The sequence below is a fragment of the Odontomachus brunneus genome, unplaced genomic scaffold (assembly GCF_010583005.1).
Source record: "Odontomachus brunneus isolate Ranch 3 - 2012 unplaced genomic scaffold, Obru_v1 Obru_scaffold_151, whole genome shotgun sequence".
Classification (NCBI taxonomy): domain Eukaryota; kingdom Metazoa; phylum Arthropoda; class Insecta; order Hymenoptera; family Formicidae; genus Odontomachus; species Odontomachus brunneus.
In genome coordinates this window covers 38340-64399 of record NW_022639601.1, presented here as the reverse complement: position 1 = coordinate 64399, position 26060 = coordinate 38340, and the positions used below count along the sequence as shown (strand labels likewise).

Genomic DNA, 26060 nt, shown 5'->3' with positions numbered 1-26060 from the left:
CAGCTGAGTTTTCCGAGGCGACGCACGATCAATCCTTGCGGTACGATGACAACGAAAAAAAGCGCGATTCGTGTACGGCTTGGTGAAATCCCAGCTACCGTGATCTTAGAGACTCGTACACTAAGCTTCAAGGAAGTCTTAACACTTGGAATCAGCCGGATCGAGTTGAGCCAAGAGTCATGTATACTGACTTCTGAGAAGAAATATCTAAAAATTTATAAATATTTATTTGATAAGTGTTCTAACAGTATAGTTACTTAAATTTAAATTCTTTTATTCAAATGGAATACATAATTACTTTTGTGAATAATTGAGAGGTTTTCTTAAGATTTTAAGAAAATTTATTTTCTTATTGGATAAATATTTCATATTATAGTTAAGTAAATACTATGTGTTGTCAATAAATTAAATAAATATTTATTATTTTTTAGACGTTTTTCTCACAAGGGAAGGTGATTCATTGGTTTTGGTTCAAACTTATGCTGACATATTGCATATGATGTCACTAAGACAGAATACAAGTTATAGCTCCTATCATTGCAATATAACAAAATTGCGGTATAATATATTTTTTTATTTTTCAAATGTGATTCGGCCATATTGGATCGGCTATTTTTTATTTCTCCTTTTTCATATAGAATTCGTAATTATACAGTAGTATGATTTGATTTGATTTCTTTATCTATTAAACAATTTTTTATGCCCGGTTTACTTCCTTTCCCCTCTATCAATTGACTTAAAAAGTAGATATTTTTACAAAATTTCGCCATGATTTTGGATTGTTGTATCTTTTCAGATCATAAAAGATTTCAAAATCTTATTTACAATTTTTTTAATGTAGTACTTTGCGAAAAAATATATTATACTGCCATTTTGTTATATCGCAAAGATAGAAGCTGTAACTTGCATTTTGTCTTAGTGACATCATATATAATATGCCAGCATAAGTTTTGAACCAAAACTTGTGAATCACCTCGGGACCTTCCCTTGTCAGTATAGACAATGCGTTTTGTTTATATATTTTGTTGTAAGAGAAACAGTATAAAAGAAATTGCAAAATGTTCGTTGTGAAAAACGTAGGATAGTCTACGTTTTAAAAGGAACATTTCCTTTCCTCGTTATTTCTTTTTCACTGCTTCTCTCGCAATAAATACATAAATGAAACACATGGCCAATATGACTTTGGACCAATTCGGCTTTCTCTATTAGAAAGTCATTAGTCTTTTCATAATCGTTTACATAGTCTGGATATGATTATATTGATTATTTGTCTAATTTCTTTTTCTCTTTGTCTCCCCCGCTGTTACTTCAATAATTTGATGCATCGTATCATATGTTATATCATATCGTATTATATTATATTCAGACATAATGGGAAAGAATTCGAAAGGCTAGTTAGTCTTGGTTTAGTAAATGTTAAGAAATATATACATTTAGACGTTGAGAGGAACGATGCATTTTCAAATTTTTCTACACGAATTAAATGTAAAAAACTGGGAGATGCCTAAAAAACTGAAAGTTTGAAATTATTATTTACATTTCGAATTATTCTGGGTTCTTTTTACTAAAAAACGGTGGAAATTTGTGTAGCTGCAACCAATTCACGCGGATTATGCGGGTTTGTGAAAATACGATTTTCAATGCCAAACACAACTCGTGCAGGACACTCATACAGGACAAATAAAATCGATAAACGATAAATTTTAATTATTTTTATAATTTTTATATGTGAACAAAAATAGTCTTTGTCATAAGAGTATTTTAAAATATTTTTTTGGCAATCCAGGAAAGAAGATATGCAATTTTGATTTAAAAATTTTACTTAAAAATTTGAATTGCTACCATTTTGTAAAAAATTAATATTTCAGAAATCGGCTATATAACTAAGACATTTGTATAAATCATGAAAATTTGTCGTTTATCAATTTCAATTGATTCTTATATGAGCTGTATTTAGCACTGTAAATCGTGTTTTTACAAACATAATCCGAATGACTGTAGCTACGCAAATTTTCACTATTTTTTTAATAAAAATTCCAGAAGAATAATTCCAGGCATGTATTTTTATATGTGCAGAAATTCCCAAATTTTTTATGTTTAATAGTTGTGTAGAGAAAAAAATGGGAAATTTCGTTTAAATACTGAGGAAAAAAGTTATTTGAAAATAAAAAATATTTTTGCAATGGGTACCAATTTACATATTTACTTGTACCAACATACATATATTTACATTGAGAAAAACATTTCTGTTAAATAAAAAAAATATATTTTCCTCAAAACATTGTTTTTCATGAAATCAGTTTTTTATTCTCTATTTAAACAAAAGAACTTAGATTCAAATAAATATGTTATTAGTATAATAAATATCTTTTTATTTCTCAGATATTTTTCTCTCTTGGTATACGCCCCTTTAAGACTTCACTGAAGCTTGCAAGAAAAGGGACAGAACTCACTGATTTTTATGGAAGTTTGGATACGTTGTAAAGCAGAGAAAAAAGACTGAACCATATTTCTTTATGTAATTATCTCGACGATGAAGGGTTGGAACAACCCTTTGCAACCCTTTTCCTTGCCTACGTGCCCGTCTTTCGCGGTGAAAGACACGAGCAAAGAACAGAGGACGACAATAAATTACAAAAGTCTCGCGTGTGCTCCGCAGTGGAAATGCATCAAAAGCTGGACGCGAGCGGAATGACAATCGCTCGGATCGTTAATCCTCCAAGCAGTTTTTAATTTCGACGCGCTCTAAAAGAATGAGGACGTTTCCCGAGCGGGGGAATACCGTCCGAGTCGTGCACGCAACGGGAAAGCACGCTGAGAGAGAGACGGTCTCTCGGGGATATAATAAACGGTCGCCACGTCCAATATATCGCGTAATGTAGTGCATCGCGGCGCACAGAGCTCTGACTCGATTGAGTCCCGCGCGCGAGATGACTGCAATTATTTCGATATAATACGTAGGAGTGTCGCGCAGTTTTGCCGTTGCCGGAGCGCGGCGCGGTAATCCTATACCGGAGCTGTTATTTGCGATTCGTTCTGTACGAAGGGCATTTCTGTATTTGCATCGTCATGCCGTCGAGCTGTCCGCCGCATTCGCGCTCGTCGCTTGACTTTACCGTCGGCTAATTGCCACTAATTACGACCGGACAAGCTTTCACGGAAGCAGGAACAGTTAATACACCGAGACACAACAAAATCCCAAGGTCTGTGACCGGTTACTCTCCTCTCGTATTAATCGTGCACACCCGAGTCGAATTTTTATGCTACTTCGACGCTCTTAAGGATAGTTTGCGTCTACTTAGATGGTTTATAGCCTAGATAAAACCTAGTTTGACGATATTGATACTCATTAACTTCTCTTTTGAATCTTTACCTGTACCTTGTCAAAATTTTGACGCTATTTTGACGCTCTTAAAAATAACTTGAACCTACTTAGATAATTTAGATAATTATCAACCTAGATAATTAAATAATTATCAACCTATTAGATAATTTACAACTTAGGTGAAACCTATTTTGACGATATTAACACTCATTTCTGAGTCAAAATTTTGATTCTATGTTGAATATCCTTGAATTCTACACCGCAGTAGGAGCTAAGATAGTAAAATTTAATTCTAATGATATAATTTATTCTTACTTTAATCCTGATGATGTCTGAAATATATGCAACAAATAAAATATAAATTTTGTATGCTATTTGACGTTTCTGTTTCGTTATTTATTAAATTTTTTAAATATTTCTATAAAATATATATATTCTATGTAGGAACTAAAGCTTCAATAGAGGTTCCCAACTGAATCTACTTTGCTTCCTAAGATCCTATTATATAACCTATTTTAACGTTAAAGAAAGCAAAAGCGGAAATTTCAGACATCATCAGGGTCAAAGTAGGAGTAAATTATATCATTAGAATTAAAGCTACTTTGCTATCTTAGCTCCTATTGCGATGTAGTATTCAAGGTTCAACATAGGGTAAAAATTTCGACTCGGGCAGAATAACAGAGTTGTAACAGACTAGTTGATATATTCGGTTGAGCAATTCAGTATAAAGTTTGGTAATTAGTATCAAATACGGCAATTTACTAACTGTGACAATAATTGCAAAATAATTAATAAAACCTATTCTTTATTTACTTGTAACAATAAATTGATAAATAAATATTAAATAAATAATAAATAGATGGATAAAAAAATACTAAATAATTCAGTAATAATAACGAAATTGTTTTACTATTACCGAAGCATTTTTGATCATATTTTGTATATTTTTATTACATAATGTGATAAATATTACTAAACAATATGGTTCTATTTTACAGATTATTTGATGATATATACCACATAAATTTGTAATAGTCACCAAATTTAACAACGAATACTGGTATTTGTACTGCCCTGGGCCCTGGTAACAGATATTAAATTTTGCTAAGATTTGTTAGGAAAAAAAATATAGCGCACAATGAAAAAAAGATATAGTGCACTAGAAACATTTAGTGGTAAGAAGTATAGCTAGTTGCATTGCCCTGGTTATTTTTGTGCACTGAGAGAAGAATTTAGTAATTATTGCCAAAACTTGGTTACTATTACTAAATGATAGACGTAAATATAGCAGGCCAAAGCTATGGCAATACTTATTAATTAATTTAGTTCTGTAAAATAAATTATTTACTTGACAAAAGTAAAATTTATTTGCTTCCAGAATATATTTGGTAAATAAAACTTATTGAATAGTTGAGAAAAATAAGCGATTTTGTAATAGTTACAAAATTTTTGATAAGTTCAACCAACTATCTGTAATAATAGATATTGAAACGATGTAATAGCTGCAAATAAATGAATTTTTCGTTGTGCTGCAGCAAAACATACTTATACTGGTAACAAAATAGAACTCGTACCTACTGAATTTTTTATTACATGGGATATAACAATTTCATAACAATTATCAAATATCTGTTCATAACTGTAATATATTTCATATTAAATATTTAACATTAAGTAACTATTACTAAATTATTTAATTGATGTTACTGTGAATGCAATTACGTCATACTCCCGATCTATTAAATATTTGGTAATTATTATCATATTTAGTATAAGTTACTAAGGATTCAATGAATTTCTGTAACTAAATGCAGTTTGTTATAGTAACCAGTCTTTTCTCTCAGTGTGTGATGGTAATGTGTATGGTTAATATCATAGCTCAATTACATCAACTACATCACTAGGAAGACCGGGGCTAGATGTCCCATATTTCAGAATTTCGAAGTTATAATTTCTCAGATAACTAATTGTTATAACTAACTTGATAGAAGCAGCCTTCTTTTATGTGCTAATGTCCGTCACAATCCTGTTAACCGTATATTTTGTTTTGTAATAACTAATATCCAAAGATGCAACAACATGGTCATCTTGTCCTGATATTAGGGTCAGTTCCCCAATACTACAGAGTAAAAGGACTACAAATAAAATATGTATACTGATTAATAGTTCCGGGGTCTCCGCGAGAAGTGCCTGCAGTCCTTAATTATGGACCAATTTTACCTCGCTCACTATGTTCAATTTTAATCATTTTATAAGTGAAAATTACTTTTATTATCCGAAATAATATATCATACACTTGCAAGAAACTTCTAGTTAATAACACTTAACTTTATTCATTTATGATGAAAAATATTAATACAAAATTTCGAGAGATTTGGAAATTTTGTTATTACTAAATTAATTTTTTTTTCTATTTTTTAACTGTAATATTATTCCGATTTTAATGAAACTCAAAAATAAGATGTCTGTCCGAAAAGTATCCGATCTACGCCAATATCTTTGTACTTGGATTTGCTATTGTAGAAAACAAGTATTCTCCATTTAGGCGGAACCTTTGTGAGTATCTTTGTCAAACTGCGTGGCCTTGCAGCTCTTCAGTCGACACGCAGTTATGTAAGTGTTTAAAACCATAAGTGTCGCATTTTTACTTCCTCTACAAATTATCGAGTACATCGAGCAACGAATTTGTATAAAAATTTGCCAAAAATTTGGCCATTTGTGTTCGAAAATCAGTATTCGTAAGACTTATGAGGATGAATCTATGACTGAAACATAAATCAAGGAGTAGTTTAGATGATTGAAAGATGGCCGCACTTCAGTGGAAAGTGACCCTCATTTTAGCAGGCCAGTAACGGCCAGAACATCCGAAAATGTGGAACGTGTACAAATTAATCAAGTAATCAGTGAAAATTTTCGTTTGACTATACGAGAGTTAAAACAAGACTTTGGAATTCCGAAAACCACTGTTTTTGAAATTTTAACCCAAGATCTGGGAATGACTCGCGTGGCTGCGAAATTCGTTCTACGAAAATTCGAGACGCGACATATTCCAAGTTTGCGCAGCTTCGTGTGATTTTTGGTTGTTTTCAAAATTAAAAAAGAAAAGAGATTTAACGATGTGGAGGACATAAAACAAAAAGCGACGAAACAGCTGTTGGGTATTCCAAAAGCTGAATTTCATGACTGCTTTAGGAAATGGAAGAAGCGCTGAAATGGGGGAATATTGTGATTTCCAAAGGGGAATACTTTGAAGGGGACATAATCGCCATTGATTCAGAGTAGCTCTTTCTCCTCGTATAGCGTAAGGTCGAATATTTTCCGAACAGATGTCGATAGATATCTATATTCTAAAAGAACCATTTCGCGATTTTATCTCCATTGTTCCTTTCAAGATAATAATTACTAAAAAAGCGTATGAACATTCAGTTGCATTGATGCTATACCATTTACCAGATCGATAGTCACTAAAAAGTTTTGACTAGCCGGGTCCGTTTCTAGCTGATCGTCGTTTTTCATGACTCTTGATTCATTCGACAAGCGAGAATGTGTCATAACAGAAGTGACATTTTGATAGCTTGACGTTTCGTACAAACGTGTTTTCAGAAAGTTATCTGCTCACGTATAATGCGCAATCAGTAGAAGAAGAGTAAGAATGTTAAAAAAAGATAAGTAAGAAGTTAATATATAAAATTATAATTATTAAATTATTAAATTATTATTAACATTATTATTAACGTATGTATGAAACGTCAAGCTGTCAAAATGTCACTTTGACACGTGTCTGTTTTGACACATTTTCGCTTGCCGAATGGATCAACAGTCATGAAAAACGATCAGCCAGAAACCGACGCGGCTGATCAAAACTTTCTAGTGACTATTGATCTGGTAAATGGTATAGCATCAATGAGTGAACAACACATCCCTGAGACCATTCTTAGACACGGTCTCCCCTAGTTGCTATGGTAACCAGAAATCGGTTGGGGTGATATTTAACCACGGATATGCTCTGGCTGGAGCAACCAGATATCGTCACTTGCTGCAACGCCGGTTAACTCAGCAACTGCTCTGTGGTTGCAGCAACCACAAAATTGGTTGTTCCGTATTTTACTCTTGAATCTGGTTGGCATAATCGGATTTATGTGTGAGCCAACTATTTCTTCCGCGTTCCGCCTCCAAATTATTTCATTATGTTCACCTACACGTTTGGTTGCAACTATTTCGCCAAAGCATCTGACCACTATTGTCCAAGCCTGATTGATAGTCATTATCAAATCTTTATTTTCAGCGTGCGATACTATATTATCCGTTAGATTACCAAGCAAACGCGTATCGAGGTGATGTCGCGCGACCAAGCGTCATCATGGACGAATGACCGTCACGGATTCCCACCTACCAGGAAGTATAAGAAACGACAAAAAAAGAACAAGGAGGAAAACAACCTCGGTGATGAGCACAAGGACAACGATGAGGACGAGGATGACGACGGACAAGCAGCGGAGGAATAAGAAGAAGAGGAAGATAGCAGAAACATCGGAAATCATTAAAATGTGCGTGTTCGCATTACTCACGTGCCGATCAGCGCTCACGCCGTTAGACGTGCACTTACGATCCTATTTATGCGCCTACTTATGTTACGTTCCAGCCGACACATACATACACACCGAGCGCGTAATATATCGCGTGTCCCAGTCGAAGTGCCACCCCTCGCGCGTTCTGTCCGATCCTGCTTTACTCGAGGATCCCTTAACAACAAATAGACCTGCCGCCTGGAAATGGTCTCAGCCTGCTTCGTGTCCCCTATTTCTCTTTCCCTTTCTCTCTCTCTCCTTCTCACTTTCTCCCTCTCTTTCAGTCGGCTTTCTTTTTCTCCTCTTTCCCCTCGTTCTTCGCATCATAACAGGCATGCAGAGATCGCGAGCCGCATTACTTTTATACGACGAGACGCGCATTCCGCAGGCATCCGCCTCTAATGAACGGATCCGAGAATCGAGAGTGATTAGGCTACTTCTGCGCCGATGATCGCATCGATCACGTGATATCGCATATGTGTGCAACGTGGCAAGTCTCTCCTAACTTAAGTGTCCCTTTTTTAAATGTTCCATGTAATCCTTTAGGTTGATTCAAGTCACCTCTTGTCATAAAAACTAAACGAAGATCAATGTGAGCAAAACAGGTTCTCAGATATTTGGCACTCAGATAACTGGAATATTTTAAAGAATATACTAACAAAAATGTCTGTTTTCTATGAGAAAAAACTTTTCTATAAAAAGAAAAGTCAACCTAATATATATATATTAGGTTGATTTTTCTTTTTATAGAAAAGTTTTTTCTCATAGAAAACAGACATTTTTGTTAGTATATTCTTTAAAATATTACATATACATATATACATATATGTATATATATACATATATATATATATATATATATATATATATACATATATGTATATATGTATATGTAATATTTTAAAGAATATACTAACAAAAATGTCTGTTTTCTATGAGAAAAAACTTTTCTATAAAAAGAAAAATCAACTTTATATATATATATTAGGTTCACTTTTCTTTTTATAGAAAAGTTTTTTCTCATAGAAAACAGACACTTTTACTATATACATATATATATACATATATATATACATATATATATATATATATATATATATTTTTTTTTTTATTTAAATATGTGTGTAGAGATAAACATACACACCCTAATGCACACGTGAATGCCCGTACGGGAAAAATGCTGTTAAATCGATAAAATTCATGAACAATGTTATAATCAGAGCAGACCATCTGGATGAAACAGCAGTATTATTGAAACCATATTAAAGAAAAAGATATTTATCACAATAATCACGTAATAAAAGAATTCTAATGAAGAGAACCATTTTTGTAGTAAGTGTTATAATAATGTTAGTGATAATAACCTTACATGTATATTGTTACTTCTACTTTTTCGTTACAACAACAAAAAAATATTGACGCCGAAAATTTTTGGTGAAATTAACAATTTTTTCTCTCAGTACAGTGTTGGGTATTAATCGATTAAAATTTTAGTTGTCTAAAATAATCGGTTGATCAATAATAAAAATTAATTATATATATGATCATAACTTAATAACTTAATCAATTATTAGTCAGATTTATTATATAATTTATTATTATTCTGATTATTATTTGATTAATAAAATTAATAAAATTATTAATAAAAAATTGTTTTGACTAAAACAATCGTCAAATCAGTAAACAAAATTGAATCCAATGTTACATATGTAATAACAAATGATTTAATCAATTGATGAAATTAATTATTAATCAATATATAATCAATCAAATTAAAGTTTGTTTAATAATTTATTTTTATTCCATCAGTCAATCGATTCAGTGATTATTTATATGGCGATTTATTCATATTGATTATTGATTTTTAATCATTTAAAATTTTAATTGATTGATATCCTACACTGATTGAAACTAATATATCATTCTGTTTTAATAATTCGATATTAGATTACTTCGTATTAGATTACTCAGTTAAAATTTTAATTGACTAATGCCTAACGCTGATTGAAACTAACACATTATACATGGTCTTAATAATTCAAGTACTGGCGTAGTCAGCTGAAATTTTAATCGATTAATGCCTGATTGAAACTAATACATTATACATTGTTTTAATAATTCGAGTATTAGATTATTCAATTAAAGTTTTAATCGATTAATGCCTAACGCTGACTAAAACTAATACATTATTCATAGTCTTAATAATTCAAGTATTGGCGTAGTCAGTCGAAATTTTAATCGATGATGCCCCACACTGATTGAAATTAATACATCGTGTACTGTTTTAATAATTCGAGTATTGGTTTCAAATAATATCGCTGTTGAATCAGAAAGATTTACTCCAATTACAGCGCCGTGTTGAACAATTCTATCGATACGGCAGCGTTCTTTTTCCGCGCGTATGTGCAATTACTCGTCAAATATCTCCCATAAAACATTCTTTCTCTCCGGAAATGATGTAATGGACGGCTCTGCATCAGCGAGGATGCGCGTGCCCGCAGAATATCCCGAGAAACGGACTCGCGCTTGTCGGCACATACGCATACATTACCTCAATCTCGCGCGTCCTTTTAACGGTGGCGGTGCTGCGCGAAAGGTAATTAAGAGGACCCATGTGGCGCAGGTGCAAATTACAGGGAAAAGCTCGGCGTCGTCGGCCGCGCGGCTTTCCATCGTCCGTGTAATGATCCGCGACGGGGATGATTACGCTCATGACACGCAGCGCGCGTCAGGAAAATATAAACGCGTGTTTAGAGCGACACAAACGCGCACACGAGCGCGCGCTCTCTCTCGTCGCGTTCAGGCTCACGTACTCCCCGGCCACTACCTTTCTTCCGCCGCTCATTTTTCTCCCTCTTCACGGCGATGCCCGGTCTTTTCACCCTCCTGTTAGTCGGTGACTAACACACGAGGCGGATGGTTTTGCCCTTACTCGGCGATTGGCCACGCACAGAAAAATGACGTTCCGTGCGAAAGGAGGAGAGAGAAAGAAAGAAAGTTAGTGCGCGTGGGCGAGCCCCGACAAAAACTGCACTTGCACCTCGACATGCCGAATTACACGGTCTCTCGGAAATTCGTCGCGTCGATATAAAGCGCGTTTTTATCCGCGCGGGATATTAACGGGGGCTCGGAACTGCGCGACGTCACGCTATGTATTCGGGAATTTATGTAATCCGCCATATAACCAGTCGCCGGAACGATATCGGAAAAGCTTTTTTCGGTCGAAAGCGAAGCGAGCGCGCCGACTATTCCTTGCCGACGCGTGTCTGCGTGCGCGCGCAAAAAGGAAATGGCAAAAAGATATTCAAGATTCGAGTTTCCCTTCGTGTCTTCTTTTTTCTTTTTTTCCCTCCTTTTTTTAGGCGACGATATTACACAATGGAGGCGTTCAGGGGCGCGATCCTCCGCAAGCTTTCCGCTCGAATCGCTCGCGAGTGTCCGCCTGCATGACCGTCTTCCTTGCTCTCCTCTCTGCGTTCCCTTCGACGTTTATGCGCCGTTATTCGACGTACTGAGCGTAATCGCCCCGAACGCTATCGTATCCACATTAAACCGACAAACTGCGCGTATTAAACGTCAGTCCGCTTTACTTAAGGCGGATCATCGGACCATGACGGCTGATCGATGATGCGATCAGCGATGCGATCGCGCCCGCGATCGGTGCCGGTCTGCCTGGCTGGCTGGCTGGCTGGCTGCCTGCCTGCCTGCTCGTGCTCCTCGGGAGTGACGCAAAAGGATCGTCTAATGATGATTTATACGCCGTGTAATTCGAAAACCCTCGCGGCAAATAGTGCCGATCGGCAACGGCCCTTCGTGCGCTTGTCTCCCTCCGCGCCTCTATTCCAAGTCAATATTGACCATGCAAGGATGTGCAGACTACGCCGCGCCGCAACTCGACACGCGATCGGGCGCGTGCAAATTTTACGCCGGCAAATAAATATTTGCGGCGACTTTCTCGAGTTCCTGGGAGTTCCTCGCCGCTGATTCCCGTTACACACCCCGAGTCGGAATTTTGACCCTTGTTGAACTATGTTGAACCTTGAATTCTACACCGCAATAGGAGCTAAGATAGCAAAGTAGCTTTAATTCTAATGATATAATTTACTACTACTTTGACCCTGATGATGTCTGAAATTTCCGCTTTTGCTTTCTTTAGCGTCAAAATAGGTTGTATAATAGGATCTTAGGAAGCAAAGTAGATTCAGTTGGGAACCTCTACTGAAGCTTTAGTTCCTACATAGAATATATGTATTTTATAGAAATATTTAAAAAAATTAATAAATAACGAAATAGAAACGTCAAATAGCATACAAAATTTACATTTTATTTGTTGCATATATTTCAGACATCATCAGGATCAAAGTAAGAATAAATTATATCATTAGAATTAAACTTTACTATCTTAGCTCCTACTGCGGTATAGAATTCAAGGTTCAACATAGAATCAAAATTTCGACTCAGAAATGAGTGTCAATATCGTCAAAATAGGTTTCACCTAGGTTATAAATTATCTAATAGGTTGATAATTATCTAATTATCTAGGTTGATAATTATCTAAATTATCTAAGTAGGTTCAAATTATTTTTAAGAGCGTCAAAGTATTCGTTGTTAAATTTGGTGACTATTACAAATTTATGTGGTACATATTATCAAATAATCTGTAAAATAGAACCATATTGTTTAGTAATATTTATCACATATGTAATAAAAATATACGAAATATGATCAAAAATACTTCAGTAATAGTAAAACAATTTCGTTATTATTACCGAATTATTTAGTATTTTTTTATCCATCTATTTATTATTTATTTAATATTTATTTATCAATTTATTGTCACAAGTGAATAAAGAATAGGTTTTATTAATTATTTTGCAATTATTGTAAGACGGTTAGTAAATTGCCGTATTTGATACTAATTACCAAACTTTATACTGAATTGCTCAACCGAATATATTTATCAACTAGTTACAACTCTGTTATTCTGCCCGAGTCGAAATTTTGACCCTATGTTGAACCTTGAATTCTACATCGCAATAGGAGCTAAGATAGCAAAGTAGCTTTAATTCTAATGATATAATTTACTCCTACTTTGACCCTGATGATGTCTGAAATTTCCGCCTTTGCTTTCTTTAACGTCAAAGTAGGTTGTATAATAATAGGATTTTATGAAGTAGATTCAGTCGCGAACCTCTATTGAAGCTTTAGCTCCTACATGAAAGTATGTATTTTATAGAATTCAAGGTTCAACATAGGATCAAAATTTCGACTCGGAAATGAGTATTAATATCGTCAAAATAAGTTTCATCTAGGTTGTAAATTATCTAAGTAGGTTCAAACTATTTTTAAGAGCGTCAAAGTAGCGTCAAAATTTTGACAAGGTAGAGTTAAAGGTTCAAAAGAAAAGTTAATGAGTATCAATATCGTCAAAGTAGGTTTTACCTAGGCTATAAAACGTCTAAGTAAGCGTAAACTATTTTTAACCCTTTCGCACCCATCGTTATTTTGAAGCAATACATACTTCGAATCGATCCAAACGCCAAACGAATCGATATTTTTCGCCAACAACTGTCAAACATTGTTGGCAATTCCGCCTCTCACGATTCTAGACAGAATTTTAATCTTATCACTTAATTATAGTAATAAAAACTAATAAGTCAGCATTTGTCGTCTCTACTTCAACGCTGGCCGTTCCATAAATAATCGCAATTTGCCAATATTGAATTTACTTATTTTAAAAATGAACTATACAAAATATTCTCGTGCATTATTGCGATGTATGAAAAGTAGAAAATTATGCAAAGTATAGTTTGCACTGCGGCAAAAATAATGCGGCATATCAAAGAGTTGTTTCTCTGAAACAACATTCTCTAAAATGGTTTATTGCAAAATTATGAAAAAAAATTAGCTATCATCTTTACATTACTAGGAACAATAATGAGTAGAGAAAAAATTGTTCTTGCGAATAGAATTAATTCTGGGTTGAAAGGATTAAGAACGTCAAAGTAGCATCAAGATTTCGACTCGGGAACATCCGCGCGATATGGTCGCCGCAATATATTTGCTCTAGAGTTCCATATATCGCACATACTGAAAACCAAAGGTGGGATTTCGAGGACGAAGCCGCGTGGATAAATATATGACTACTGACATGCATATAGAAAGAAGTCACGCTTCTCGAAGTCCCATCCCTGACTGAAACTCTAAACACATGGGTGTAAAACTTACCCGGATCATCTTGTTAAACGTTATCGTTCTCAAAAACACGTGCTTTGCTTTTTCATTGTAATTTGAATCGTAAAAACAAGAAGGCTCTTGATGCTGCGGAATCTTGGATTAATGACGTCACACACGCGAGAAAACGCAAGCCAAAAATTCTTGCGCATTATTTTCAAATAACAAACATATTTGCATGGAAGAATATTTCAGATCGCTTGGGAATACTTGTAAAATATTCCGAGAACTATTTTTTTCCGTTGACACAGTCAATAAATAACATTTAAAGTTAACATTGACATAACTCTCCTCTTTAACCTATCTTTCCTCGTGATTTTGCCACGTTAATTTTAAGTCTGTTTATCGACTGTCAAAAGAAAAGGGTAGCTCTCGGAGCATTTTGCAAATATGCTCAAGCGATCTGACGTGTTATTTCATACAAACATCTTTTTATTTGAAAATGGTACGCAAGAATTTTTCTCATGTTCTCGCTTCCGGGACTCGATTCTTGACAGTGTGCGAATGAGATACGCATGCGAAAATCTACAGTATACGTAACGTGAATTATACATTTTTCGCATGCGTATCTCATTCACATACCGTTAAGAATCGAGCCCCTGATGTCATCAACCCAGTGTTCCGCAGCAGCGGGATTGAGATTTCGCTATACTTTTGACTGAACCACTACAGTTGTAAGTATAGCACACATCTCAATGAAGAATACACTGATTGTGCTTTAGAAAATGCATATCGCAGAACCACAGAACCCGTTTAAGCGATTAAACGTTTAGTTATATCGAAACGGTTCCCATTAGGTGTTTCTAAGTGGATATACGCTAAATGTTTAAACGTATATTCGACAAAACGGATCGAAGCAGCCTGATTTGCTCGCGTCTCTCGTGATATATCTCGGCGAGAGAGAGAGAGAGAAAGAGAGAGAGAAAGAGAGTTCCTCGGTGGTGATTCTGTGAACGTCTCGTAGCTCAAAGCCTTAAGGAGAAACGACGAGACGCAATAAAGTTAAGGAGGAAAAGGGAAAAATGAACGCAGCCAAGCCGGAGCGCGGCTAAACGAGAACGGGGCTGAGGGGAGAACGAACGAACGAACGAATAAACGAACGAACGAACGAATGGACGAGCGGGTGGATCGGGCGAGGAGGCGGAAAGTCAATATTGCGCGCGATGGGATACGTCGAAATTATTGCTGTATTAAAATTTATCGGATATTGGAGGCGCGTACGGGTAAACTTACTTCATCGTGCGCACGTCGTTTTATGGCTTTCCGATATCCGACGCACCCACGAAAAAGCGCGGATCGTGCCAGGACCCCGGCGATAGGGTGCAGTGAGCGAACGATAACGAACGCGTGAGGCTTCGCCGTTCGCTCGAAATTCAAACCGAATCGCCGCGTGTGACCCGAATGACGTCGTGCAATCCCGTAAAATAAATGAAGCGGCCAAAACGCAGGGAGACTTCAATCGTCCGTGTTTTGAATTCGCCAAAACTTGGCATTGTTCTTTTTGATACATCGCACCTTTTTTTATCTTGTTTTCTATTATATATTAATTCGCCTTCTAAATTTTGTATTGTGTGAATTCCTAATGAATTTGACTTTTCTCGTAAAAAGGGAGAAATCTACACACTAAGAAAGAAATACTTGAACATTTGTTCGTGGAATATGAAATTCATTTTGCAGAAATGAATTTTTATTTCACAAATAAACTTCCAAATATTTTTTCTCAGTTTTAAAGAGATTTTTGCCATGAACGTACGCAGAGAAAAAATACTTGAACATGTATTTGTACGAAGGACGTTTCACAAAAATGAATTTCTATCTCAAATAAATTTTCAAATATTTTTTTCTCGGCGTAGAGGGATTTTTGCCATGAGCGTACGCAGAGGGAAAGATATTTGAACATTTATTTGCAGAATATGAAGTTTATTTCACAGAAATGAATTTCTATCTCACAAATAAATTTTTAAGTATTTTTTTTTCAGAGGGATTTTTGCCATAAACGTACGCACAGAAAAAATATTTAAACATTTATTTGCAGGATATGAAGTTTATTTCACAGAAATGAATTTCTATCTCACAAATAAATTTTCAAGTATTTTTCTCAGCGTAGAGAGATTTTTGTCGATAAACGTACGCAGAGAAAAAAATATTCTTTACAGAATATTTATTTACAGAATATGAAGTTCATTTCACAGAAATTCATTTTTAATTCACAAATAAATTTCCAAATATTTTTCTCAGTGTAGAGGAATTTTTGTCATAAGCGTACGCAGAAAAAAGATATTTCAAAATTTACTTGTGAAATATAAAGATCATAGAAATTTGCAAGTATATTCACAGAACTTTATTTCACGGGAAACTTTATATCCTACAAATAAATGTTCAAGTATTTTTTTTTATGTAAGATATAAATTAGAAAGATCAACGAAAGTGGTCGAATATGATAGTAAAATTGTGCATTGCTGATAGCACAGACGAGTTTTATACATGCAAATTGAAAAAGTGAGTATCCTTATGTAAGTAAACTTGATAAATAGCGAAAATAGGTGCGACAGGAAACGTTTGTGTTATTTGCATCGACTACACCTGCTTCGGGCGCGCTCGCTTTCGAGTGCCAGGCAACGTGGGGAATGTCACTCAAGCTCCCGATAATCAAGAATATCCTGAGAATATTCCTACCAGCGTTCCACTCGAATTGCAAATTCGAGAGAAGTTAACTCGCGCGCCTGTTTTGCCAGGCGATCGTTGTTGCATTGACAGGCTCGATTTCGAAATATTCTCACGGACGTAACGCAACGGACAGAATAATCGGCGAAGAGAAGCTTTCGTTGAGCTTTCCTTCCCTCGGCGAAGTGCACCGGTATACATGCTAACCGAAATGCTCTTCGAATTTAAAGGGGAAAAGAAGCGTGACGTTCCAAGATAAAAGTTAGAAGCGCGAGCTTACCTAAATGCCCGGCACATATTTCTCGGCGTCTCGCAGGAAACTCGAACAACGCGCACAATTTGATTTTGAGCTCTGTGAGGGGCGTATGAGTTCGTGGTACGTTGGTTACACTAGATCGACGTAAACTCGGTGCAAACCAAACGGACGCGCGACGACGACTGACTCCCACTGACTCCGGGCAACGCGAGCGCGAGTTAGAGTGGCACGAAGTGTGTCGGTGACCACCGAAGGCGGCCGAAGTTTCGTTTGAAAAGCCCGATTGTCGTGGCCCGCGAGCCTTTTATCCATCATTTTTGCTCGGTTGTTACGGATCGCCGGCCGTTTCAAAAATCTTAAGAAAATAACGGATCCGCAATAAGGGGTTATCCTTTTCTCATCGCACACAGCTTTCCGATCAAGGTTTTGCTTTAGATAGCCGAGAAAGTAGGAGATCCTCGCGATTTTGTTTTTTCAAAAAGATAACTAAAGATTTGTCCAAATCTTTGTTATATCGAAATTTAATAAATCGGTGATACTTTGAAGTTACGTCATTTTCCGCTCTCTCTTTCTTCTTTGTTTGGTGTTCCGGGAAAAAGAACTTTGGAAATTTTCCGAAGGATTTAGATTCATCCTCCAGCAAACTTAATATGGTTTTTACTGTTCCTTGTCTTATTTTTACATTTAAAATAATGATAAATTGTTAAAATTTTACATATTGATATCTTTATTCATTTCTTTGGAAAAGAATCGTGAAAACTTCCCATTTTTAAACCAGAACTTTTCCTTAAAATGTTTTTTATCAAGTATTCTTATCACACATTTATACACTCGCAGATATACGAAGATACAGTAACCCCTACAGCACAAATTTTTAAAAGACATTCTAAAAACATTCTAAGAACATTTATACATCCTAAGAACATTCTCTAAGAACGTTCTAGAATATTCTCTGAAGATTTTGTGCTATCTGGAAAATAGTCTTAGATTTTTATAGACAGTTCCAGGATGATTTTCACATCAAACGATTCTAAATGTGCAAAAAGTTCATGCAAAAATTTCGAACTTCCTATTCCGAATTTGACGCATTAGTATTATTCTATGTAAATGCAATTAAATCTCACATACAGAAAAATATATTCTTAGATTTTTATAAACAAGTTGAAGATAACATTTTTGCATTGAACGATTTCAAATAATTTCAACCAGGAATTTCTAGTTTCCTACTTCGAATTCAATACACTCGAGACTCATTGGGGTACTACACATAAATGCGATTAACTCTGACAGTGACATGCGAGGCGTCTAAGGTCTGTGGGTTAGGTTTGTGATATAATTTGATTTATAAGATCGCTCTTAAAAGTTTGATTTAATCAAAGAAAACTAATAGCTTAAAAGCAATTTTACAAAATAAAATTTTAACATTGAAATAAAGATTTTCGTTGCAAAAGAGAAACTTTTTTCCTTTTGTTTTCTTCTATCTATAAAATTATAAACTTATTCTGAAAGCTAGAAAAAAGTTAAACATTTTTTAATAAATCAACATTTATTTTTTATAAATTTAAGGTTTCAAATTTAGTAGGTCTCAAAAGGCGTATGACATATAATAAACAGTGAAGTATCCTTGCAGAGTTAATGCATACACTCGCGCGTTTGCGAAACTGCTTAAACATGTTTCTTTTGACACTTCAGAACACAATTGACGTTCAATAGAGAATTTGATATTAATTCTCATAGAACAGATTCCTTAATTGAATGTCAAATGTTATTCAAAAAATATAAAAAAAATGCTCAAACTGCTTCGCAAACGAATGCACACAGAAAATATTCTAAAATATCTATGAATAGTTTTAAGAAAATATATTTTTGTATTAAGAAATATTTTCCTTTTCTTTCCGTTGACATAGTCAATAAATAATCTTAAAATTAACATTGATACTTATGCCTTCTCTTTAACCTATCTTTATGATTTTGCCATGTTAATTTTAAGGTCGTTTATCGACTGTCGAGGAAAAGGGATAGTTTTAGGAGTATTTTACAAGTATTCCCAAATAATCTTAAGTGTTTTATCATACAAATATGTTTGTTATTTGAAAATGGCGCGCAAGAATTTTTGGCAAGCGTTTTCTTGCTTCTAATTATTCCAGGATTCCGCAGTAGTGGAATCAGGAGCGTTAAGGTTTCTTGTGTCTTGTCGGCCATGTCGGATTTGTAACGTCAGAAGCGAGAAATGTCATATGCTAACGAAAATTGCTTGCAATTTCTGAATAAAGATAGATATGGACGAAAGAACATTTAGGTTTGCTTGAGCACACTTGTAAAATTGTCCAAATCCCTTTTCCCTGATGACCAATAAATAGTTGTATAAGTAAATGATGTAAATAAAATAAATATATAGTGAAATAAAGCATGTGAAACGCGCACGCACGATTAAATGAGTCTGCTTTATCTGCAGCGTTAAAGTAAACATTGAGAGAAATCATTCGATAAAAAATTAACAAACGAATATTTCCGATCAAAATACCGATGGATTTTTATATCCGATCAAGAAACATTTGACGAGAAATATGGATTCATAATTTTTTGATCGGTTTATCTGAAGAAATGCCATTATGATCGGAACTTCGATAAAATTTAATCGAATATAAAAATTGATTGGAATTTGATCGGAAATATCCGTTTGTTAATTTTTTATCGGATAATTACTCTCAGTATACACTGAGAGAAAAATTATCTAAAAATCAACAAATTTTTTTTTATGGATGCCATTAACATATTTATTTAAATCTAAATTCTTTTTATTTAAACCAAATATTGTTTACTTAAATCAGGTAAACGATATTTGATTTAAATAAAGAGAATTTATATTCAAGTAAATATATTAATAGCACCCATCAAAGAAATATTTGTTGATTTTTAGATAATTTTTCTCTCAGTGTAGTTGTTACGCAAAATACACAATTGAACAACGCTGACGAAGCGCAACGCTGTTTGTTTAAGCGATTAACGCTTATTACCAGTACTCTATTTAAGTGCTCTTAACTCAGCCGGCAAGCTTGGCAAATTTAATCGATCCAGATTATAGCGCGAGACAAGCACCGAATAAACCTCGCGGAAGAAGGTGGGACGACTTTTCCTCTACCAGCCGATCGTAAATCAAGCGATCGCGGTTCTAATCAACGTGTACTCGATATCGTACTCCTCTCGATGCTCTCCGCTGCTGTTGCTGTTGCCGCTAATGCTGATGTTACTACCGTTGCCGCTGCCACCGCCGCCGCCGCCGTGCAAAAAGGCCTTCGACCGAGAAATTCCACGATGATCAAAGGGAACTCTCCTCTGCCTCGGGAAACTACGCAACTCCCGGCGTTTCGCAAAGGGTCAATCGCGCCGATTGCTTAATCACTTTCCGTAACCCCATCGGACGTATAACTTTAACCCGGCCGCGATACCGATCGTCGCGCAACTTCCAGCCGTATAATTAAAACTTATCGACTATACGAGAAATACGCCGCGCGGCGCAGGAGACGTCGGGGGAAGACGTCTTTCGTCGCCGAACACGCCCTTTGTGTGTAAATTATGTTTTTCTCGTGCTCCTCTGCGAGGAGTGTCCGGAGGAGAACGAGGAGACGACGGCGACGGGAAGGAGGAGGACAACCCCTTAATTCGATAATGTAAAGACGTTACTTTGCGACGACGATACGACGTAAAATTCGTCCTGTATCTCCTTTCCCCCTCGGTTTTCAGGCGAGATAAGTGCAGCGCGTGCAGCCGTGTTAGAAATATTAGCCTTGGAATCGTGGTCCGAGTTTTGTTTATGATACTGGCCCGCGATATTGTGGTTAATACGCGAACGCGTTAATTAGCGTCTCTACATTAGCGTGTTTATATCCTTCAGTCTCTTTTGGACTTCGATGCTGCTCTGTCAAACTGATCTGTCAAACGATCGATAAACAAAGCAAGAACGAGGCTCGCGAAACGAGGAGAATGACTGCGTTCAGCAGAGAAAGCTGCTTCGCAACTGTTGTCAACTTGATGAAACTGATTGGTATGTATGTACATGCTTTTAGGTTCAAACACGATCAAGAACATACACCAATCAGATTTACGAACGTTTCAACAGTTGCAAAGCAGCTTTCTATGTTAATCGCGGACAAGCAGCTAAATTGCTTCAGTGATTTCTGTATCAAATCATTCTAACGAGACATTTTTCGAGATCTGCCGAAATTTTTAAGTGACTCCGACGTGTCGAATATTTATCGAAATTATTTCATTTATTGGCGAGATGTTGAAGCGAAACAAGATTGAATCCAGCACGAAAGTGCTCATAAATCATCGTGATAAAAAACACGTCAAGTCGGATAGCCTATCCTCGTCTACATCACACGTCAACAGATACGCTCAGTGAGTACAGTGAGAGGAAAAATACTTAAGATATAAAACAATATTTATTTGGTGGGCATTATATATAATAATATATGTTTATTTATAAAAAAATATTTTTTGGATGAAAAAATATGCATTCTCTTAAGAATGCGACTTTAAGAAAATCTTAGCTTTTCATGAAAACAATTGTTTATTCTATAGAAGAATTTAGATTTAACTAAATATGTTATTAATATCCACAAAAATATTAATACATTGAAAGAATAAAATCTGAAGAAATAATCTGAAAGAATAAAAATAAGAAATATTTACTCGACGGATATACTAATAACATATTTATTTATCCTAATAACTAATAACATATTTATATTATGAGTATTTAAGAAAAAATTCTTAAATATTTGAGAAAGAAGAATTGAGGGAACATTTTTGAGAAAAAATTTATTTTAAACGAAAAAAATATTTTAAATGTAAAAAATACATTTTTCTAAAACACTGTTGATTTTCATGAAAATTGTTTATTCTACTTAAGCAAAATATTGGATTTAAGTAAATATGTTATTAATTCCCACCAAATATAAATATCTTTTTTGTTTTAGATATTTTTTCTCTCAGTGTAATATTAATTAAATAATATTTACCACGACACTTTATTTGATTTCATTTGATGGATAACTTATTTCTCTAATTCATTTTTCTCATGTTCCATCAGAAGATTGAGATGCGTGTCCTCGAGAGTTTCGTCAGCAGCAGCAACAGCAGCCAAAAAGTGCAAATCGCACACGACAGCTGAACAGCCGGGAAATATCGCGGAAACTACACAGAAACATGTGGCGGTACATTTCGGAAATTTTTATGGTCTTCGGGATAATATCAAGGAGACGCATCGCGATAATCGTTGGAGTAATACCCTCGGAGCAAAAGAAATTACGGCGACTGAATGGAAACGTCGATCGGAATTCACCAGACAGATGGTGCACAAGTAAAGCAAATTTCGCCCCACTGTAAAAGCAGAGATAAAAAGTCCTCGAGAATTTCTCGTGCAAAGTTTCCCAGCGACATGTTCTTTTCCCTTGAAAGGCTGGAGCGAGCGAGTGACACGGAAGATTACGCGCGACAAGTGTCGACCCTCCTAAAGGAGACGGTAGAGCCACCAAACTTCAGACTAAACCCATTCCTGTCTGAAAACTCAATTCCCAGTGGAGGCCGAAGGATCTCGGATTACCCACTCTGGTACAAGGAGCCTCATGAGATACCGTTAGTGTTCTCAAATCCTATCGCTCAGCTTGACGCATGACCCTCGAGACGAGATACATTAACGGAAGGTAGGATAACGTATCGTAATAAAATATTTAAGAATAATGAGAAATTAATAATGAAGAGAATGAGAGAGAATTATAGATGTAGAGAGAGAGAATGAGAGAGATTTATAGATGTAGAGAGAGAGAGAGAGAAAGAGAGAGAGATAACAAAAAATTAATAAAAGATTAATCTACTACCGTGATTTAATACATATTTAATATAATATAATAATATAATAAATTTAATTTTTAATTACCGTTTTAATTTAATTGGATTATTCGCCATTGAAAATTCGCCACTGATTTTTTCTTCATTATTCTGCCTTTCATTTCCTTCCCGCCCCCGTCTTTATTTCTCTCACTATTCCTACTATATTATCACGATAAATAAATGTAAATATAATAAACAAATTGAGTTACACCAGTCGATACATTGTTACTATTATTTCGTTACTTTACAACAGTGTCACTGGCATTATTTCGGATTATTTTGAGATAGATCAACGTAAATAGAGGATAGTAAATAGTAAATATAACAGTAGTAGTAAATAGTAAAATAAATAAACAATAAATGAATGTGTTCGTTATTCGATGTATTACCATTGCCATTTCAATGCCTCATAGCAATTATCCGCGATATTTTCGGCCATTATTTATACACGCACTTTTATACGCGTTTAAATGAAAAGTCAAGGCGCACAATGGGGTCAAATGAAATTTTAAGTTTCAAACAAGGCTATACAACTTTGACATTTGACGATTTCGATACATTTTTCTCTTTTTTTATTGAAAGCTAATAGAATTTATAACAACTTTTTATCCTTTACTTCTTTCCTTCTAAATCAGTCACATAAAGTTCAATTTAGAATTTTTTTCAATAAAAAAACAGATAATAGATAATAATTAAAAACGTTAATTAATAGTAACAATTTAATTTAATCTTTTTAATTCAGTAGTTTTTATTGAATAAAATTAGTTAGTATTTCAATTAATTTGCCTCTATCTGTACTATGCTTTTACGGAAGCTTCGAAAGTTATTCTAGAACAGTCTATATATATAGAAATTTTTTTTCAATCAAACAATTCCGATAGATGCAAAAGCTCAATATTTAATACTTCATGAACAATAATTAATAAGAAAATTAATAGTAACAATTTAATTTAATTTTTTTAATTCAGTAGTTTTTAGTGAATAAAATTAGTATTTCAATTAATTTCGTTAAGTTAAGGTAAGATTTAATGAGAATATATCAAAATCTATGATTTTTTTCAAGCCTATAATCAGAATTTGAATATTTAATTTCAATATATGTTATCTGATGTTAAATTAAATAAGAAACTCACTTCATGTCTTATTTAACATCAGATAACATATATTGAAATTAAATATTCAAATTCTGATTATAGGCTTGAAAAAAATCATATAGATTTTGATACATTCTCATTAAATCTTACCTTAACTTAACGAAATTAATTGAAATACTAATTTTATTCACTACTGAATTAAAAACTACTGAATTAAAAAAATTAAATTAAATTGTTACTATTAATTAATTATTATTTAATTATTAATCAAAGAAAATTGGTGGGTGGTTACTTACATTAATATATTAATGTTATCTAATTAATAATTAAAAATCTACAAAGTTATTAGAGAAAAGGTAGGGGACTTTTTTGTTCAGTTTGACCTAATGTACATTGAAAAAAAGGTTTGATTGAATTAACCAAATATCTGGTCAAATATGAACGATCCAGTAATTCCGATTGAAGTAATCCGAATTCTATTTAAGTTAACAAGATTTTTGGTTGACTTAAACAGAATTCGGGTTACTTCAATCGGAATTCGACCAGATATTTTGTTAATTTAACCAAACCTTTTTTTCCGTGTAACACAGATATCGCCACTACAGCTCATTTACCATATCTGGCGTGATCATTCACAAATTTTCTTCAATCAATATCTTGATAATTATTGCGAATCGCAAAACGGTATAAAACTTTTATGTTTACCTTAATCCATACTATTTGTATGAAAACTTCGGAAGTTGTTTTGTGACACTATATATAAATCTAAATTCCTTAAGAATTTAATTTAAGATAAGGGAAGTGCAAAAGACGAAAATCTGGCTCGACAAGATTGTTTTAAACTTCATTAGCTTCTATATTTAAAAAATGGCATCAAAATCGGTTCAAATTTTTAGACTGTAGCCTCTTTTGAAACATAAATTTCGTTTGGCTTTACTGTTTGACGTGAAGATGCGACAAGTCGTGATTAAAATGAATAATTAACGATGGTACTTTACCAATCGATGCGTCGCGTCAATGCTGCTTCCCAGCGCACAATCTCTCACAATACTTTCGGCCGTTGTTCGTTCGCGCACTTTCACATATTCGAGCACCTTCGCTGAAACAAATCAATAATTTGAAATAAGCTATAATAAACTACACGCATTAATTCATCACGATCGTTTGTTGAAACATTGTGATCAAACGCGATAGCAATGGTGGAAAATTCAAAGAAAAGAGATTACGCGGTAGAACGAAATCCGCCGTCGATTTCATTTGCACAATATGCTGATTAGTTCACGCGTCGCATGAAGTGTATGTGATTCAAGCAAACGCAAATCTGAATCAAGGATTTATATTTTTTAGGAGGAGGTATACTTTTACTTACTGCCGACATCGGAGATATCACGATAACGATAACATGAAGTTGCTCTTGACATGTCTTTCATGCCGAAAATGGAACTTCCTGAAGTCATAATCTTTATAATCTTTAAGATGTACTCGCAAGTGGAGAGTACGGGAAAACGACTTACCGATCAACGTGAACTGGCTGCTCCATTGTTCCGGAACGGCACTCCGAATGACGATGCATCTCAGCGCTCTATGTCACTTGGAATCGATGCACTTGACACGACTATGAATAACGCGATATTAACAATTGTCGCGATGTAATTCTCGCAATACTATGTATAGGGTCGCGATCATAGACATAATGGTTGCTTTCCAACAAGAGACACAAGTCGACACAAACATCATTCTATCTTTGTTCCACATTTAGTGAGTAACAAAGAAAGGATGATACTTGTGTCGACTTATGTCTCTTGTTGGAAAGCAACCAATATATCTAGATCGAGCATTGAGGAGTGAGAGTAAGAGGCACGTAGAAAAGGATGCATTGCGCTTTGAGTCTCTCATTCGCGCATCTCTGTAACACAACCTTTCTTAAGGCCAAATCACACTAACGATCAGGGATGGGTAATATGCGCGGCAGGAAAGTATTATGCACAATTCTGTGCATAATATGCATAAAATGTCTATTATGC

General features: G+C 34.8%; 2 protein-coding genes across 2 annotated transcripts in view; one reads left to right on the top strand and one right to left on the bottom strand.

Moving 5' to 3' along the window:
• Positions 1 to 17243, bottom strand: part of LOC116850625 — a 74559-nt gene extending 57316 nt beyond the window's left edge. The window contains exon 1 of the mRNA XM_032829129.1: positions 17072 to 17243. Within this exon, the coding sequence (XP_032685020.1) occupies positions 17072 to 17088 (17 nt within the window). The 5' untranslated portion in view covers positions 17089 to 17243. The remainder of the gene's footprint in view (positions 1 to 17071) is intronic.
• A 3968-nt stretch (positions 17244 to 21211) lies between these two features.
• On the top strand, positions 21212 to 25755 carry LOC116850626. Its single transcript, XM_032829130.1, has 4 exons — positions 21212 to 21448; positions 22143 to 22412; positions 22511 to 22755; positions 25384 to 25755. The coding sequence occupies exons 1-3, from the start codon at positions 21330 to 21332 to the stop codon at positions 22725 to 22727; spliced, it is 606 nt and encodes a 201-aa protein (XP_032685021.1). The 5' UTR covers positions 21212 to 21329; the 3' UTR covers positions 22728 to 22755; positions 25384 to 25755.
• Positions 25756 to 26060: the final 305 nt, after the last annotated feature.

Coding starts and splice junctions, on each gene's coding strand:
- LOC116850626 (XM_032829130.1), top strand. CDS start 21,330: ATGTTGAAGCGAAACAAGATTGAATCCAGCACGAAAGTGCTCATAAAT. Junction 21,449..22,142: donor CACGTCAACAGATACGCTCA/GTGAGTACAGTG, acceptor ATGTTCCATCAG/AAGATTGAGATGCGTGTCCT. Junction 22,413..22,510: donor ACCAGACAGATGGTGCACAA/GTAAAGCAAATT, acceptor TTCCCTTGAAAG/GCTGGAGCGAGCGAGTGACA.